The 19507-nt window shown below is 37.5% G+C and overlaps 2 protein-coding genes and 1 pseudogene across 3 annotated transcripts in view; 2 read left to right on the forward strand and 1 right to left on the reverse strand.

Annotated features, from left to right (window-relative positions):
* LOC123745622 (ATP-dependent DNA helicase Q5) overlaps positions 1 to 9129 on the reverse strand; it is a 23376-nt gene extending 14247 nt beyond the window's left edge. Inside the window, exons 1-8 of the mRNA XM_045726350.2 lie at positions 8949 to 9129; positions 8474 to 8598; positions 5492 to 5656; positions 3904 to 4080; positions 3033 to 3215; positions 1827 to 1932; positions 1114 to 1225; positions 597 to 741 (exon numbers count right to left, since the gene is read on the reverse strand). Of these exons, the coding sequence (XP_045582306.1) occupies positions 597 to 741; positions 1114 to 1225; positions 1827 to 1932; positions 3033 to 3215; positions 3904 to 4080; positions 5492 to 5656; positions 8474 to 8598; positions 8949 to 9066 (1131 nt within the window). The 5' untranslated portion in view covers positions 9067 to 9129. The remainder of the gene's footprint in view (positions 1 to 596; positions 742 to 1113; positions 1226 to 1826; positions 1933 to 3032; positions 3216 to 3903; positions 4081 to 5491; positions 5657 to 8473; positions 8599 to 8948) is intronic.
* Positions 9130 to 12332: 3203 nt separating this feature from the next.
* LOC123745623 (spliceosome-associated protein CWC15 homolog pseudogene) lies at positions 12333 to 15275 on the forward strand (annotated as a pseudogene).
* Positions 15276 to 15424: 149 nt separating this feature from the next.
* On the forward strand, positions 15425 to 18913 carry c12.1 (spliceosome-associated protein CWC15). 2 transcript variants are annotated; one of them, XM_045726353.2, is made up of 2 exons: positions 15425 to 15581; positions 17489 to 18913. In XM_045726353.2, exon 2 carries the CDS (start codon positions 17506 to 17508, stop codon positions 18214 to 18216), a length of 711 nt encoding a protein of 236 aa, XP_045582309.1. In that variant the 5' UTR covers positions 15425 to 15581; positions 17489 to 17505; the 3' UTR covers positions 18217 to 18913. The 2 variants fall into 2 exon arrangements, with proteins under 2 accessions (XP_045582309.1, XP_045582311.1); XM_045726355.2 differs by having other exon boundaries at positions 15444 to 15581; positions 17494 to 18913.
* The last annotated feature ends 594 nt before the right edge of the window (positions 18914 to 19507 follow it).

Consider the following 19507-nt stretch of genomic DNA (forward strand, 5'->3'; position numbering starts at 1 on the left):
CCCTGTTGAGGCAAAACACCATTGAACCACTGCATAATCATAGACACAGAGCCAAACTCCTCTAGATAAAGATATAATTTAAATGTTATCCACACTGCAGAGAGAATAAACCTTCCCAACTGAGATAATAGACCTTCCCTACTGATAAAGCAGAGCCCTAGCCCAATGCTGCACAAGCTTCATGGTGAGACACAGGTTAAACAAGGTCACCACCAAAACATAACATGCAGTATTAAATATACCTGAAGGTTTGACCAGACCACACACTAGAAGGTGAAGGGACGACGACGTTTCGGTCCGTCCTGGACCATTCTCAAGTCCATTGTCAAGTCACAATCGACTTGAGAATGGTCCAGGACGGACCGAAACGTCGTCGTCTCTTCACCTTCTAGTGTGTGGTCTAGTCAAATTTCTTTAGCCACGTTATTGTGACTCATCGCCTGCATATACCTGAAGGTGAAAGTGACCGTGACCCCCAACAGAAAGGATTGTCGGAGGTAGAAAGGATGGCCTCCAGTGTTAACAATGTTAACAATATCGTGTTAACACTACATTTTAACATTTTTATGGCGTGAGTGACAGATCATATAGCTTACCTTGTTTAAGAGGAACATCACAGTGTCTCTTTCTTTCTTACTGTAATATATTCTACATCTTGATAACTTTCCGTCTCGGCCAGCACGACCGGACTCTTGGTAATATCCTGCCATCGACTGAGGGACACTCCAATGGGCTACAAACCTGTTATCACACCAAACAACACTAATGTACTATGTTATAAAAATTTATGTAACTGCTCCTTATGTTTCAAAATAACACAATGGAAATTAAACAATGTCAGGATTATTTTTTGCCATTTACATTGAACTAACGTTCCATTCCAGTTTCATTAAAGCACTGATGACAAGTTATTTTTATACTCCTTAAATAAAAGCTCTTAATTTATTTATTACTGTAACATATGTATTTATTTAACTACCAATTTAACCATCGTATCATGTTCTAGGTGTTTAGTAAATAAAATTATTATTACTGTATATATAACTCCTATGCAACGTATGCAACTAAATTGATACATACTTAATTAACTTGCATGACAAATATGCAACTAACCTGACCGAGGCTTTATCAACTCCCATACCAAATGACACCGTTGCAGTAATCACTGGAACTTTCCCATCCATCCAATCTTCTTGAACTTGAGCTCGCTCTCGGCTTTTCAAACCTGTGAAAATTATCATCAAATTCTACTTGATCACCAACCAACTCAAATCACAAGTAAACAATATTTCCACATGCTGAATGCAGCTTTCTGTACATCCCTCAATTCCTTGTTTCACAGTCTTACTATGTATTAATGGATACAAAAATTGCTAAATAAATGCTAATAAAATAATTCCATATGTTAACAATTATCTAGAACTCAATTACCATGGCATATAGGATCAAATGAGCACAGTCTTAACCAGTGTCGTAATTACCAACTTATGGTATATTCATTGAGCAATACAATAACATAGAATTACAGTATATGCAATGACCAATACAATTACACAGAATATTAGTATATGGCTGTGCTATAAGTATATAACACAGTTGACCAGACCACACACTAGAAGGTGAAGGGACGACGACATTTCGGTCCGTCCTGGACCATTCTCAAGTCCAGGACGGTCCAGGACAGACCGAAACGTCGTCGTCCCTTCACCTTCTAGTGTTTGGTCTGGTCAACATACTTTAGCCACGTTATTGTGACTCGTCGCCTGTATATAGCACAGAATTACAGTACAGTATATACAATGAGCAATACACTAACTCAGAATTACCTGCATGATAAGCTTTGGTGGGCACACCCTTCTTGGACAGCTGACTGGCCAACTCAGCCGTCGCGTCTCTTGTCCTGCAGTAAATGATGCCACACCCAGACTTTTCCTGCAGCGAGTTAAAATGATTTAAAATTATAAAAAGCTTTTTATATCTTTTGGATAAAGATTGAGCTTATAACACAAGCTAAAAAATGTGTATCCAATTACAGTATTTTGAAAATATAGCAATACTAATTCAAATTCAACTCAAAATTTTAGAACTTTATTCATAAATGGTTGTACATATATAATTAACTTAATTTTTAGTACATTACTGTGCATGTTAATACAAGAAAAAGTTAATAATAATAACTTCATACATATCATTATAACAACAAGTTCTATACTGTACAATAAAAATAGCAAGCCCCATAATGACATGAAATTAATAAGGTATGCAATTGACGATTACAAAACACTGATCATTTGTATGCGGAAAATCCACAAAGAAATAGGAAAGGAAGATGAACGATTCGGGTGTTTAAAGCCGTTGTCAACACCAGACTCACACCAGATTGGTGAGAGTCTGGTGTGACATTGTCACACCAGATGTTGTCAACACCAAATTGCAGTCTGGTGTTGACAATGGCTTTAAACAGCGGAAACGTTCATCTTCCTTTCCTATTTCTTTGTGGATTCTTCGCATAAATAAGGTACAGTACTGTATATATATTAAATATATCAACGCAAAATAGATTACGAAACAATGGACACAAACTGGATAAGTTTCGATTCTGGAAAGACCTTGATAACTACTGGTTCAAAATATTGATTACATCTATCTCAAATACCAGTAGTTAAGTGTAAAAGTTGGTTAACAGAATCAAATAATTTGTGTAAACCTCCAATATACATCAAGATTCAATTGTTTAAATTCTCTTCCTCCAAAATTGCTGTAAAATCTCCTATTATACTCATCACCCATATTCTGAAATATTCTCGGTGTTAGTATCCAGCAGAGTGGCTAATGTTGAACCTCTTCCAAGTACAGTATTACTAAGCAAAAAAGAACATCATTCTTTACCTTTTAATTAATGCTTTAATTTCTAAATTTCTTTCACTACCTCATCCTATCCTTCCTCATCACTCTCAGTTCCCTTCTTCCCTTCTTATCCGGGCCTCATTTACAACAGTCAAAACCTTTGATTTACTGAAAGTAATACTTACTGTTCTATTTTGATCCCAATTACTTCCCAATGATTTAATAACAAAGTCCTTCAACTCTTCAAATGGGTCATCCAAGGCGTCTTTAAACTGTACATCGTAAAATAAATTTGAGCGGAAACAAGATGACTTGAACTTTGCAACTGGCTTCTTGAGCTTCAACTGAAGATATATGTCATCAACAACCTGTAGAGTGAATAAATGTGCAACACACTCGTCTTAAACAACAAGGCATTTACAAGCGAGTCAATAAACTCCAATAATAAATCATTCCCTCTCTCAGTATAGTATATATTCTCAGTACATATACTCAGTATATATTCTCTCTCTCTCTTTGTTGAAGTATGCACTCACAAAAATAAAAAAAAAACACAATGTAGTATAAAGTACAGTAATAATATATTACAATATAAGCAAATTGCTGTAGACAGCCTAGTCTGATGATCACAGCTTTGTTCATATAACATTATGATCACTTAACAGATCTAAATATATAAACAGAGTCCTAAACTCATACTACAGCTGAGTGGATAGATGACTTGTGTGACATAGAGTCATGGTGCAACTCTGAATTGATGACTGTATGACACACAATGTAATGTAATTATCAAGAGAAAGCACTAAGCCATTATGACTATATAGCACATGGAAGGAAGGATTTGGGATAGGACGAAGGGAAGGAATGGTGCCCAACCACATAGATGGTCAGGGACCAAACAGCGACCTGCAAGAAGCAAGACCGCCGCTCTACCATCCAGTCCAAGTGGTCGGGCACACTGCACTTCTGAGTCGAAGAATTATGTGATACATGAAGTCATGGTGTGTTTATAAGTAGATAAATCACGGCACACTTCAGATCACTAGTTTGACTTACTTTGGCTGTTGCAGTAGCAGTTAGCGCTATCCAGGGAATCGTTGGTATTCTGCTCCTCAAATACCCCAGACGCAGGAAATCTGGTCGGAAATCATGGCCCCACTGACTTACACAATGTGCCTCATCCACCACAAAGTACGAAATCTTGTTGTACTTGTACAGCTGATCAAGAAGGCCCTGATAAATAATTAAAAAAGTGAGGGAATAACTTATTCCTGCAAAATATACAGCTGCAGTTCTGTAATTGAACCATTTCATAGCTGACAAATACAGGATTGCTGATGTCACAAATATACCTGCATATTAGATGCAAAATGTGCCACATAGACACTCTGAGTGAACCCCAAGAAATGTTTAAAGGCTGGAACGTTCCTTGCTGCATACAATTATATACTTTGCAAAAATACATATAATGATGAAACTAGTAATACAGGATCAAAGACATCAGAGTTTTATGTGGTTAGGGCAGGCATTCTTCCCAGTCCAATACACAAAGTATACTAGTCTACTTCTCAGTGTAGTGTATACACAAAGTTTACTTTAGTCTTCAACTCTGCTCAGGACTAAAGTATATCGCACTTGTGGGTTGGAAACCAAGCTAGATTGTGGCCTCAATGATTCTGGCTGTCAATAGGCCTTAAAATTTAAAATCTTAAGCAGACAAAGAATGGACACAACTCTAAGACTATTAAGTTTACCTCCACAAAATTAATGATTTTTTCCTCAACTGCAAATTTTACATGTGTGTCTTGGTAAGTAAATAAATCTGCAAAGTCTGTAAACTTAATTTTAACAATTTAAGGACCTGCCCGAAATGCTGCGCGTACTACTGTAGTGGCTTTACAAGATTGTAAATACCATGCTATGTATTCTCACAAACCCAATGTACCTTGTATATAAATAAATAAATAAATTAATTAATTTAGGCAAACTTTTGTTCAAAGAACTTTAGAATATTAAATGAAAATATAAGTACTATACTGTACATGGAATATATGAAACTGTTCAGTCTATATCACTATGATAATAAGTAGCAGAAGGGGGTAACAACATTCCTGGTACATGATCAATCTTGCCCCATGGAACTAATTACTGAACTCACCTTGATATAACTATTTAGACTAGTTAGCAAATTCAGTAAAACAATCCAAAGTCATTTAACTAATCGTCTCTTCATGGAGGCTCTTGTGTGGTTGGAGGAAACATTGCAGTGTAGGAAACATGACCTGTGCTAATTATGACCCCTGGATGCTTTAACCACTGCACTGCGCAAAGCGCCTTTAGGCGCTCTGAGAGTTGTGCTATTTTTTTTTAATTAGGCTATATTTTAATGTTTTTTAATGTTTTCATTACTCTTTGTGTTTTTAAGTGAAAATAGTTGAGTTTGGAAACATTTTGACATTAAATTTATCAGAATATTTATGTAAACAACAAGAATATGTCCTTGACAATTGCCCCAAGACGTTTTTGCCAAAACCAGGTGCGGAGTGCAGGGGTTAAGTAAGTTACAGTATCCCAGTATGAGAATATGAAGTTGCATGTTAGGTAGAAACATCAGTTACATGAGGATATCATTAAACCTGCATACCTTGAAAAAATTTGTTGAGGCTTGTTCCGGTGTAATGTACAAAAGCTTTGTGGTGGGCGTCATGCATGACAGATCTGCCAGCACTCTCTTACGCTCCTTGCTCGTCATCTTAGAGTTGATGGACTCGGCAACAATACGTATCTTTTGAAGGTGTTCCAACTGATCCTAAAAGATATTAAATTCAAAATATAGCATTGCAGAATAAAGCATAAATAATTTATAATATATTTCAGTATAATGTAATTGAACCAAATTCTATGACACAAGGCTGTAAATTATGAATAAGTCATATTAATATTGTAGGTAACCCAGGAATATAGCCACAAAAACAAGCTTTGAGTGGATATGAAAAACTACTTTCCAAGCATGACATTTGGATGCTCCTGAAAGCAACCTCATTGAATGTCTCATTAGACAAATTCATGATCGTCAAGACATAGTGACATTCTGCTAATGCACAGCAGCGATCTTTCAAAAATGTTGCTACTGGGCTGTACCGGCAGTTGGAAGGCACAGGAGAAGAACTCTGTTACGCCCAGAATGATCACAAATAAATACATTATACTCATAAATATTCAACAAAGCTTTTCCTAGCCTATCTTAGCATCACAGGGGCCATCGGATAGTGCTCTCACTTAATTGCTAGTCTAGTTTCCCACTAGGCTGCAACCCCACTCACCACCACCACCAGATAGCAACTCCAAAGCCATCAATAAGTCCTCTGCCTCCAGCCCTATTACATTCTGAATTATAAAAACAAACACCACTCTTTGTACAGAATAATCGGGGACTCAACCCCGATTCTCGTGGTGTCCCATCTCTTTGTCATGTGACACTTTGAAACTACTGATGGTTTTGGCCTCCACCACCTTTCACTGTTATGCCTGAAATGCTTTGTATATTAGTGCCTTATTAAACGTACATATTCTATAACAATTATTAAACCCTCTGCATAATATTCTTATGTATATTTTTTAATTAATTATTATGGTTATTATAACTTCTTCCAACCATCTATCACTGTTTGCCTAGTGAATGTTCACAATTTTGGTAGCTTTGTTTCCTTAGTTTGAACCTTAGTCCTCTTGTTCTTGAACTTGCAGTTTTCAAAAAATTTTCTTTGTCAACATTGTCAATTCCAGTTACTATTTTGCATATACAGGTAGTGATCATATCACCTCTTTTGCTTGTCTTCTAGCTTTGGTATACTTAACACCGCTAACTTCTTTTCGTAGCTTTTACTATTTTTTCGTAGTAGTACTGTACTACTTTTTTGACATAGTTCCCGGGCTATTTAGTTAAATGTCTTTGCACCTTTTGTAATTTATTGATCTGCTTCTTGAGATATGGGCACCATACAACCACTGTATATTCCAATTTTAGTCTTACAGAGGTTGTGAACAATTTCTTTAACATTGTGCCATCCATGTGAAACATATAGTAGTTATTTATGACAAAGGTGATGTGGTAAACAGGTGAACATTACTCAATTATGTGGCTAATGGGTTAAACTTATTCTAGCTCACTGGCCCGGCAACCCAGTGTAACATTACAAGCACAGCCCGCAGCAGCAACCAAGTGGAAGACCTCAGAAAACAACCAAGTGGTTTGACTGAGGAATGCATAATACTGTATTTCTTTCATGATACTGATGAGCAAAGGATACCTGATCAACCAGGCTGTGACTCATACGTCAGGCTGCGAGCAGCCGCGTTCAACAGCCTGGTTGATCAGTCCGGCAACCAGGAGGCCTGGTCGACGACCGGGCCGCGGGGACACTAAGCCCCGGAAGCACCTCAAGGTAACCTCAAGGTAACCAAGGTAGCATTAAGCCCTGAGCTGAGATAGACAGTTATTCAATGCACTTGTTATTTGTCCCCCCTAACTACTTATCTTTCACTAAAAGTTATATTCTTAAGAAATATCTACATTGCAATCATAATCAGCAATTAGCTTCTCATTAACTCTAAAACATTATCTTACCATCTTATCTGCCATTATTACTTCCTATCTGCCTTCATTACTTCTATTTGTTTGTTTTCTCTTACAAAAACAGACCAATTTCAATTACAAGGCAGCTCAACGATGTCACTATCATATACATAACCATGTAAGCACCTGGTGATTTACAAAATGTAATGTAATGTAATGCAACATCACAGGGTGTAATACACATCACAGCATTTGGTACTCACATGTAGAATATCTCTAGTAAACAGCATTTGCTGTGGTGTCAAATCACCCCCTCATGTAAATGTGTGTTTAAGTGGTATTGTGTTTGCAGGTGAAAACATAGCACAGTGTACATCCCTCATAATATGGAGTCTGGTCATTTGAAATGGAAATCATACACAGTATTTTTTATAGTTCCTGTATCAGTGAAAAGTTTATTAGCTATAATATGAGTAATAACTGGGCAAGCACTGGCAAGTGGAAATATAACATTAAAGTATGAGGAAAGACATGTAGAAGAAATACCTGATTATATCTCATTCTACCATGTTTTGGTACATAAAGACACTAAATTTAACTACTAAATTTATAGAGTATTTTAAAATAAAATCTAAACTAAGCAACAATAGGAGAAAACATTAACAGCTCAACATTAAAACAACAGAAGCATCAACTAGATGAATCAATCAACCTTTCCATGAGTCAATTAGACGTGAAAATGATTTGATGAAACTATTATCTACCAACCACGATGTCGTAATTACAGTACTGTATGTGGGGGTGCAAATAGAAACAGCCTTCTTGATTAAGCCATCAACATAGAAATAGATTTTCAGACCTAGTTGTGAAAAGAAGAAGCCTCTCCTTAATAAATAAAGGTACACAAACGATATACAGTATATCTAATTATTAATTTCTCGAACAACTATTAAATTAAACAATGGAAATTGATATTCATATACAATGGTAGAAGAACACAAAGCAAGCCGAAAATACCTAGATAAAATGAGATAAAAGGGTAGTACATACCTTGATGAGGGCAATGAGTGGGGAGATGACAATGGCCACCTGCCCTTGGGACATCACCGCTGGCAGCTGGTAACACAGGGACTTGCCCGACCCAGTCGGCATCGACACAAACACATCCTGCCCACCTGTCAACGTCACCCGTAGCTTGAGCACAGCCATTACCATCAACTTCGAAATATTATATCTCATGTAGCTATAATATTATCACGCAAGTAAATGTTATCAAGCTGATCTTACTATTAATTAATAATTCCTACAGAAAAAAATCAACAATTTATTTGTATTAATTGAGTCTCACAAGCAAAAATACGTGTATAGCAAATAATAATATTGATTAGTTTTTTAATAAAAAATAGTATATGTCGGATAAAAAAAATTCATAGCTATTGATATTTTTTTTGTTTAACCTTAAAAAGTTTGTAAACAAGTTTGTTAGCAAACACAGATAAACAAACTTTGTAGGCCCCCCCATTACCTTTAACGACAGCCTCAACAGCTCGCCTCTGCAGGTCACTTCTGAACGTTTCATGTCCGAAACACTTTGACAAGCACGACAATATCTCCTCTCTAGAACGCTCAGTCCTGGAAGACATGTTTTCATCCTGGAACACCTCGGCCACAGCTGGCGGGAGGAACACAATAACATTGCCGTTTTTGTAGTGAAAATCCGGATTTGTAAACTGTGCCTTACGGATACCTCGGTTGTGACGTTCAGTGCTATATAAACTTATTTTTGTGTGTTTTATTTTGTTTATTTAATTATATTATATTTAATTATATTATATTTAATTATATATAGGGGAGTACGTACACCTCTGGTGCAATTATAGGGACCCATAGCCTCAAAGAAGGTCAAAGAATTATTTTGTTTAATTATATTATATTTAATTATATATAGGGGAATACCACCTCTGATGCAATTATAGGGACCCATAGCCTCATAGAAGGTCAAAGAAAAATATAATTTAATTATATTATATTATTGAAGGAACTGGGTTCCAAGCTCATTGAAACAACAAAGGACCCTAGAGCTGCAAGCTTCCTTTTCCAGCATCTCAGCGTGACGAAACAGAGGGGAAATGCTCACTGCATTCAGGGTTCCTGCCCGCCATCTGAAGGACTTGGAGGAACTCGACAACTTATGATAATCATCTTTGTACCCCTATATGTAATGTACACTAAATGTTTAATAAATATTAACATAGACAAGGATTTACTCCTAAAATATATTATTTTTGCAATGTTAAATGGGATTCTTGTACTGTGATTTGTGTATTTGTACTCACTGAATTTGTGAGTTCCTTGACGGACTTGAAGAAGAGGGGGGCAGAAATAGCCTAAGCTACTCTATCCCTTTGAGATAGAGTAGCATCCATATCAGAAGATATTTAGAAAAATTGTATAACTCCCTTTCCATAAAACTCTATTACAAAATCCACTATAAGCTCTTTTTAATGACAAAATTTAGCCATTTTGTGTAACAACTGTTATAATCTCATACATTTAATAATCATAGTAATCGAAATATTCATATTTTTCATCTACAAGAGATGAAACAGTAAGCCATAAGCTAGATCGGTGTCGCTCCTGAGGACGTCGATAAGGAGACGGACTTTTAGCAAATACCTTCCTGTGATTGGCTGTTGCTAGGAATGGCAACACTCTTTCTGTAAATTGTATGCAAACTAAGAAATAAGTCTTTTCGCACAAAAATCTCTTTATTTCAAACACAACCTCTTCGTTATGTACAAGACAGAAATTTCCATCTAACTGAATAATAGAGTTCAATAAGAGAACGGAGCATTGTATCATCGATATTATTTGCGTGAGGCAACCCCCACTGATGACGTCACAAGTCAGGTAGCCAGCCCATGTTTCTGTAACACCCGTTACATCCTGCAGTATTTAATTGTCACTTTATTAATGCTTATAAATACTTAACCCTTCACTTTTTAGGTCGATTAAAGTTGAAACAGAATATCATAGGCAAGGATGGTGTGCTGAATAAAGATGATTTATTAAGTGGATGGAGCCTTTACCTGATCCCTTCCTGTGATTGGCTGTTGTGTGAATGTCAACAAAGAATATCTTCCAATGATATGCCATTTATTATGCACCCCATACCATCTAGGGGCGGAGCTTGGAACTTCCTACCCGAGCACAACAACCCGCCTTATGGATTGCTGTTTGGCTATTTATAGTGCGTTGGAAAAAAAAGAGATGTCGCTAGTTGTATTTTGTGGGATAATTTGTTATAAGTGCAATTTGATGTCAACAGATGGCGTAAGCTGTATCTTATTGCTACTATTGAGCAGCCAGTTGATAGTGTTCTCTTTTGCTAACAGATGGCATCAGCTGTATTATTATTACTTCCGAATTCCCTTTAAACACTGATCCACAAATCCCGTAGCTTATGTTAAATTTTATACTATTCTGGTATTAGGTAACAATTACTTTTCTTTTATCTGCTGTTAAGAATATCATTATATCAATTAAAACAACAAATGATGCATAAAATATCAGCATTTCACACTAAAAATACTTTGATATATTGAAATTTGATAATAAATTCCAATCTAGGAATCTCTTATGACGAAACTGTACTGTGTTTGCTTTAGCCGGGTATACTGTATATAATAGTTAATAATAAATCATTTTGTAGGGGACAGGCAGCCAGTGTATATATACATGTTAGGCTTATACCAAGGTTCAAGTTCAAGTATGTTTATTGAGATAAGCAATAAATACATCTCAAAGGGATAGAGTAGCTTAGGCTATTTCTACCCCCCTCTACTTCAAGTCCCTCAAGGGGCGCACAAATTCAGTGAGTACAAATAGACATATAACAGTACAAGAATCCCATTTAACATTGCATACAGCATATAATTGTTACATTCTTGGGGCAAAATTCTTGTAGCTCCTAAGTATACTGTCTATTATACCATTATCACACATCCAAACAATTTGATGTGGTACACTATTTATTTCCTTATTTCTATATTTTTCAATAAGGTGACACTCTAATACATAATGTTCTAAGGTGTGGGCGTACGGCATACTACATAATTTACACTCCTTATCTTTTTCACTGACATCAACACCGTATTGCCAAATATATTTATATCCTAATCGTAATCTCATGTAAATTGAATCCTTCCAAGTAGACTTTCCTTTACCATAAGTGAAGGACGAATTTGTATTTATTATTGAATAATTCTTAAGTGTGTTACTACTGTCCACCATTGCCATTCTCTTTATCATTTCTTCACCCTCCTGAATCACCTTGAGTCTTGTTTTTATTTGTTTCAAGGTTAACTGACATACAACATCAACAAGAGTTTTTTCAGTGGCTCTCTTCGCTGTCATCAACTACCTCATTCAACAGTATTCCCACATGATGGATTCACGGGCTAGATTCACGAAGAAGTTACGCAAACACAAACACAATCGACTTGAGAATGGTCCAGGACGGACCGAAACGTCGTCGTCCCTTCAACTTCTAGTGTGTGGTCTGGTCAACATACTTCAGCCACGTTATTGTGACTCATCGCCTGCATTTCTGGCCAATCCACACATCCACGGCCTACCACAGTTGGTAGGAGGGGCGTTGACTTGGCACCGCTGCAGCTGACCTATTTGAATACATAAGAACAAAGGTAACTGCAGAAGGCCTATTGGCCCATACGAGGCAGCTTCTATTTATAACCACCCAATCCCACTCAAATACATGTCCAATCCACGCTTGAAACAATCGAAGGGACGACGACGTTTCGGTCCGTCCTGGACCATTCTCAAGTCGATTGAGAATGGTCAATCATTCATTCACATATAGACATATATGTGAATGAGTTTGGGTAGATATAAATAGGAACTGCTACGTATGGGCCAATAGGCTTTCTGCAGTTACCTTCATTCTTGTTTGTCATGTGACTGCCAATAATCACCCGACACCTCACCTCGCTTCCCTATATATATTCTTTAGTAGTTTCATAATACACATACGCATAGACACGCTCAGTGAAGCTTGTTGTCACCTGTGCCCGCCCTGTTCCTAGTCATGTCCACCGCAACACGACAAACATTCGCACCCGCCGTTGGTGGTATGGCCCGAGCAGAGCGTGATGTGAGTGCCTTAACCAAGCAGTACTCTGCTCGCGACCTTCCTTCACACAAACGACTCAAGTTCCGTGCCCCTGGACAGTCAACCATCCAAGAACTCCACCACCGGGACTTCCGTCGCGAATTGGAGGACCGGGAACGTGCCGGTGGAAGCGATACACGAAAGAACGGCTTGACCAAACAGTACCCAGCTAGCGACCTTCCCTCACACATACGAGTCAAGCTCCGTGCCCCAAGAGAGTTGACCATCCAAGAATTGAAGGACTGCGAACGTGCTGGTGGAAGCGATGAACGCAAGAACAGTACTACTGGTGAAAGCAAAAAACGCAAGAGCGGCCCTACTGGTGGTATCAACGAATGGGGGGACTTAGAAAGTTCCTTATCACCACCTTCCAAAAAGAAAAAGTACGACCAGAATGTTTTAGACAATTTAGATGAGGACGATGCCCAGGACGACGATGACACCGACTCCGACGAGGATTCTGACGAAGAAGAGCTCGTTCGCGAGCTGGAACGGATTCGGCGATTGCGTGTGGAGCAGCAGGAAAGAGAGGAACAAGAACGTCAGGTACGGGAAGAACGTATCAGGATAGAGACCATCGTATCTGGTAATCCTTTACTGAACCTTGCCAAGGCCCCTGCACGGCTTCCAATAGAAGTCAAAAGACGTTGGGATGAAGATGTCGTCTTCAAGAATTGCGCTGCTTCAGAGCCACAAGGAAAAACCTTCATTAATGACACCTTACGATCTGAATTTCATAAGCGTTTTATGGATAAATATTTTACTTAATGTAGTTCTTACATAAAAATTGTTCGACCAGTTGGTAAGGGTCGAGTTTAAAAAATGTTTTGTACTCTTTACAAACGTGAAAGATTTAGATTGAAAATTATTTTTTTAAACAAAGAGAAAGTCATATTCAAGCATTATTAAGAAGGTAAAAAATTTTGTTTTATATTTTGCGTATTTGTTTTATAATACTATTTTATTGTCTTTATTCTAGTAATGTATAAATTGTTTCGGTTTTCATTAACTTGCTTCTTTCAAGTTTTACAGTTGAATATGAAAGTAAATACAGCTGTATATTACGTAGGTTATATTACTGTACTGTATATGAAATAGTTATTTACTTAAAATAAACTTTCATTATAAACATGTGTTTCATGTTCACTACTGGTGGTATTTGAGTTTTGACATTTAATGTATTTACCGCATATTATGCATCCAAAGGCTAGGCTGCAGTATACTCAAATACTACAATTATGAGTGACTTAACAGAATACTTTGGCTGCCTGTGACTGTTATCACTGCTTTCCATGGTGGTGTGAATTGTCTCTTGGGCAGAGTAATACATTCTGTAATAACATCATACTTTATAACATTAGAACATAATGTACTCATATATGCTCACTTCTTTATAATACATTGTTCATTACGTCCCACCTTTTGAACTGAGAGGATTAATTCATTAGCTCCACCACCTCTCATTAATCTAATGGCAGAGGCTACATTTATCTTTGAAATTCTATCCCCAATACTTTTCAGATTCAACTCCATCCTCATTATCTCAATCATAGCATTTCTTACAAAGAAGTTTTTGAAAAGAAAAGAAATTCTAAGAATTCTCATGGCTTTATTTTGTACCTTCTCCAACTTGCCCATTCTACCTTTAAGAAATGACAGGTGCAGCATAATCAATAAGAGATCTTACAATACTCAAGTATATCATTCGTAGCACGGGAGTTCAAAAGACCTCACACCTGACATACAACCTTGATACCACACCTGAACCTTCCTTTCGTAAAGATAATCCCCTATCCAGCGCAATAATCTTCCTTTAACACCAAGACCAGCTAGTTCATATAAGATAACCTCTTTTTGGGCTTTATCAAAAGCTCCGTGTAAATAAATAAAAATTCTATAATAATCATTAGCATTTAATAATAGTCACAGGTACTGTTGCCTCTGAGGAACTGCCCCTCAGCAATTGTTCTGTCTCTTTTTTTATTTCTTCACTATCACTGTCTCGCTGTCAGTGAAAAGCACGCTGTTTCCTTTTTGGTCATTGCTGCTTGATACGGCCTGGTATCATCTTGTACTTGTAAGTCATCCTCACTCTCATAATTGTCAGTCCTAATGCACGATTGTCTATTAGTGAGGCAGACCGCCTCTGCCATTTCCCCACCACGCAAATGCACTGTTTAACTGGAACAGTTGAGCACAATTTCACAATATCAAAGAGCGCTTACAGTGCAACCGCACACGACCGCGGGCTGGTCACCACTGTTAGATTAAGGACCTGCCCGAAAGCGTTTCAGTGGCTTTACAAGAATGTAAAAAACATCAATGTCATGTACTCCCATAAACCCAATATACCTTCTTCCTATCCTTGTGGATATAAATATATATATCCACAAGGATAGGAAGCCGGCGGGTTCCACAATGTTCTTGTTCACAGCCTATTACAATTATAGTGCTTATATAGTGTAGAGAGATTAGTTACCTGCCATACGTAAAGCCTAATTCTGATAATTAATATTGATATAGTTTGTTTTATCGGGGACAGGAAGCCTATGAATACATACTTGGGCTTGTAGCGAGGACTGTATTTTCTCTGGCTAGAAGTATACGAACTAACCCCCAACTACCACCCACAAGATGGGTATGGGATGCATAATAAATGAACTAAACTAACTAACCGTGGACGCGAGTTTCTGTATCAAATATGACTAGGAAAACCATAGAATAATAAGACTAAAATAAAGATATATAAAATTTATAATATTAGACTAGACACTCAATTAAGTATGATGTTCCATAATGAGTATTATTTAATAGGCGAGTGCCCCGTGCAGACGTTTAGGCTTGTTACTCCTCATAAACAACAACAAGGCGAGGAGTCCTTCTCAACATTTAGTAATAATTTGCATATAATAAGACACATTCCCGACATTTAGGTGACTGTCCCTTCACCACATCCAAGTGTAGACGGTATGTATTATAGTTATAATTAATTATTTATGAAAAGCGTGTGGTATACTCTATGGCCTTCACTCGTGGCCAGGTGTAGGATTACTGAGAGAGTTTACCTGAGGTTTACTGTCTAGTGTTCCCTTTGTGGGAACACGATGCCGCCGGCTTGTCAAAGGTCTCCCCATTGTGTGTGGGGGAATTTTGAAGTGACACAGTTCAAAATCTCGGCCAGACGAACCAACGTAAACTTTCATTGTAGTATCTCACTGTTTTCAAAGATATGATTTACATTGTACAGGTTCAGATTCATTTCATTATTATTCATCTCATACCCGTCCCGTGGGCGGTGGTGGAAAGGGTTACATTGGCACATAATGGGTTCAGGAAGTGAACCCCATAGTTTAGCTAAGCAAGTGAGATTCTTGTGAAGCAAGTTACAGTTTTTTATATTACACATATATGTAGGCATATACATATCAATAATCTTTTTATATGGAGTGATTCAAGAGGCTCTCGCAAGACAATTCGCCAACAAAATTTGAAACCTAACTTTACCCTAACCAACCAAATCTCGCTTAATACAGCCTAACTTAAGCTACACCCTGGCCCACATAATAATAATATTCATAAAAAAATTTTATTCATAAAAATGTGTGTACAAAGAGCAAAAGAGGAAGGGAGAATTGCAGGGGCAGGAGTTACACATACAAATAAAGCCACTGTTATGAAAACTTAGGATAATTTAGATCAATAATTATTTAAAGGAGTAAACATTCAATACTAAAATAGAAGTAAGCTAACATAAGTGAGAATGTTCAAGTAATATAACAAATGATATATGAAGGTGATAATAGTGAGACAAACATTATCATTATGAAGTCTGTAGTTCTAGCAACAATACAATAGTTTTTTAATAACAAAGAAATCACAAAGTTATAATTTAGTAATGCTACCAGAACATAACAGTAAATTAGTAAAATGAGCTTTGTCGAATTGTCTGGTGTACAAAATGACCGTACCATTTTCCAATGTGATTTTGTAAAGTTTTCCGGCAAATTAGTGATAAGAATTTATGTCTTATGTTGTCTTGTTATATGAATAGAGCCCCATGGGCCCTATGTCCAAATTGTACAGCACCCAGTCATGTCTTTCTGTCAACATTTATGATGTAGAATTCATTCGAACATTTCTTAAAATACAGTAATATAAAATATTGGTACTGTAATTATATCTGCATTGTACAATTACCATACCTTGAGGTGCTTCCGGGGCTTAGCGTCCCCGCGGCCCGGTCGTCGACCAGGCCTCCTGGTTGCCGGACTGATCAACCAGGCTGTTGGACGCGGCTGCTCGCAGCCTGACGTACGAGTCACAGCCTGGTTGATCAGGTATCCTTTGGAGGTGCTTATCCAGTTCTCTCTTGAACACTGTGAGGGGTCGGCCAGTTATGCCCCTTATGTGTAGTGGAAGCGTGTTGAACAGTCTCGGACCTCTGATGTTGATAGAGTTCTCTCTCAGAGTACCAGTTGCACCTCTGTTTTTCAACGGGGGTATTCTGCACATCCTGCCATGTCTTCTGGTCTCATGTTATTTCTGTGTGCAGGTTTGGGACCAGCCCCTCTAATATTTTCCACCATATATGACATTTCAGCCTGTCTCTTTTGGGTTGAGATTTGAACTCTACTCTGATTGTGTGGAGTTGCATGCTGAGTAGTATATTCTTATTTTTGGCTTGCAGGAGTGAGAAGGTATGTTCTGGTAGATTTTGGCCTTTTCATAGATAAAATCTACATTTGTTCTAAAATTTAATATTTTCTAATCCTGAAGGGTTAATTTTAGATAAATTATTATTTGAATAATCATTTAGGGACTGGTGTTGCTGCATCTAATATATTCTTACTTCAAATTTTCTGATTTAATTTCAGCGTAGACATTAAGAATCATGACTACCGCAGCACGGCCAACATTTGAACCTGCCAAAGGTGGCATGGGCCGAGGAGAGCGTGACCTAAGTGCCTTGTCCAAACAGTACTCGGCTCGTGATCTTCCTTCTCACACACGGCTCAAGTATCGTGACCATGGGCAGTCTACCACTGAGGAACTCCGCAGCCGTGACTTCCGCCGCGAATTGGAAGACCGCGAGCGTACTGCAGCCAGAGATAAACGTACGAGTGGAAGCAGCAGTGGTAGTAGCAGTAATGCCATACGTGAATCAGGTGTTTCATCATCCTCCTCCTCCTCCTCCTCAAAAAAGCCAAGGTTGGATCAGATAGCTCCAGCTAACTTAGATGCTGATGATCCTCAAGATGATGATGATGATGCATCTGATTCTGATGATTCGGATGATGAAGCAGTGCTGTTTGCTGAGCTAGAGCGCATTCGGCGAGAGCGTGCAGAAGAGGAGGCAAGAAAGCAACAAGAACGTCAGGAACAGGAAGAACGTATCAGGATGGAGAACATCATATCGGGTAATCCTTTACTGAACCTTGCTGCTGCCCCAAAGTCTGACATGAAAGTCAAGAGACGTTGGGATGACGACGTCGTTTTCAAGAACTGCGCTGCATCAGAGCCGGATAAAACAGAAAAAGCCTTCATTAATGACTCCCTTCGATCTGATTTTCATAAGCGTTTCATGGAGAAATATGTTAAATAATATACAGAATGTATATTTTTTGTTTACATATTCTTGTATACTGTACTCATATCTATAACCCAAATCTATCAACTTTTTTCTTTTTTACAAATTATGATATAACATTATTAGTAGTGGGGTTATTAGCCTCAGGAATAATGTAGCCAGTTTGTTTACCTAGTGGTGAAGGAGTCATATGGTTATTAAATATAATCTATACTGTCAAAGGTCTCCCCATTGTCAAGTACTGTATAGTACAGTATTTTGTATTCAAGAGTATTCAGTTGGATTATTTAACTACTGTTCAGTTCTCTTGTCTAGTAGATAACGTCCAACTTGCACATGTAGACCGATGTGATTTAATATTTAAAATATAATCTATTCAAACAAATTAAATTACAACCAGATTTAAATGTTTTTATGTCAAGATGCAGTATAGTGTATTAACCGTATGCAAAATTGCATATGCATTACATTATGCAATGTAACTTATCACAGAGGTTTGTTATAGTCTACAGTGACAGTATTTAGTTTTGTTTAATTCTATTTTTGTAAGTTGCCATTAGTTGAACTATTGGAATCTGTTTTTGCATTAATTACCCTTTTTTTTTTAGTTGTATAATACTACATTTTGCAAAGTAAAAATGTATGCTGTACATTATGTAGACTAATACTGTATAGTAACTTAATTCTTTTATCAATAAACTTTGATTTTGGATATTTTTATGTATTTACCAGAACATGTATATCCATGAAACAAAGGATGAGCCAGAAAGAGTCAAGGGTAATATGACGATGTTTTGTGTGTGCTCACATATTTGTTACACACTATTAGTTTTAAAGTATTTGTTTTTCCTCATATTTGAATGTGTGTGTAGTTGTACAACATATTAGCTCTCATTCTTTAACTTTTTCCACTTCATTCAAGTGTTTTCAGCTGGATTATTTAACTACTGTTAGGTTCTCTGTCTAGTAGATAACGTTTAACTTGCACATGTAGACCTATGTATGTGATTTGATGGGTGACCCATTATTCATGGAATTTAAAATCCATTTTAAATTCCATTTAAAATGTGGAACATACTTTTAGTCTCTCCTAAAACTGTATGTAGAGCAAGGCTTCCACAAGAAGTAAATCCAAGAGGAAACACACTCTGTGACGAAGCTAAGAGGTTGTTTGTACGGCAGAAAGTGGTGTCCCCGAGAGTGAGAGCCAATACACTTATCTTGAGGTTATCTTGAGATGATTTCGGGGCTTTAGTGTCCCCACGGCCCGATCCTCGACCAGGCCTCCACCCCCAGGAAGCAGCTT

The sequence above is a fragment of the Procambarus clarkii genome, chromosome 71, assembly GCF_040958095.1.
Source record: "Procambarus clarkii isolate CNS0578487 chromosome 71, FALCON_Pclarkii_2.0, whole genome shotgun sequence".
Lineage (NCBI taxonomy): Eukaryota > Metazoa > Arthropoda > Malacostraca > Decapoda > Cambaridae > Procambarus > Procambarus clarkii.

Coding starts and splice junctions, on each gene's coding strand:
- c12.1 (XM_045726353.2), top strand. CDS start 17,506: ATGACTACCGCAGCACGGCCAACATTTGAACCTGCCAAAGGTGGCATG.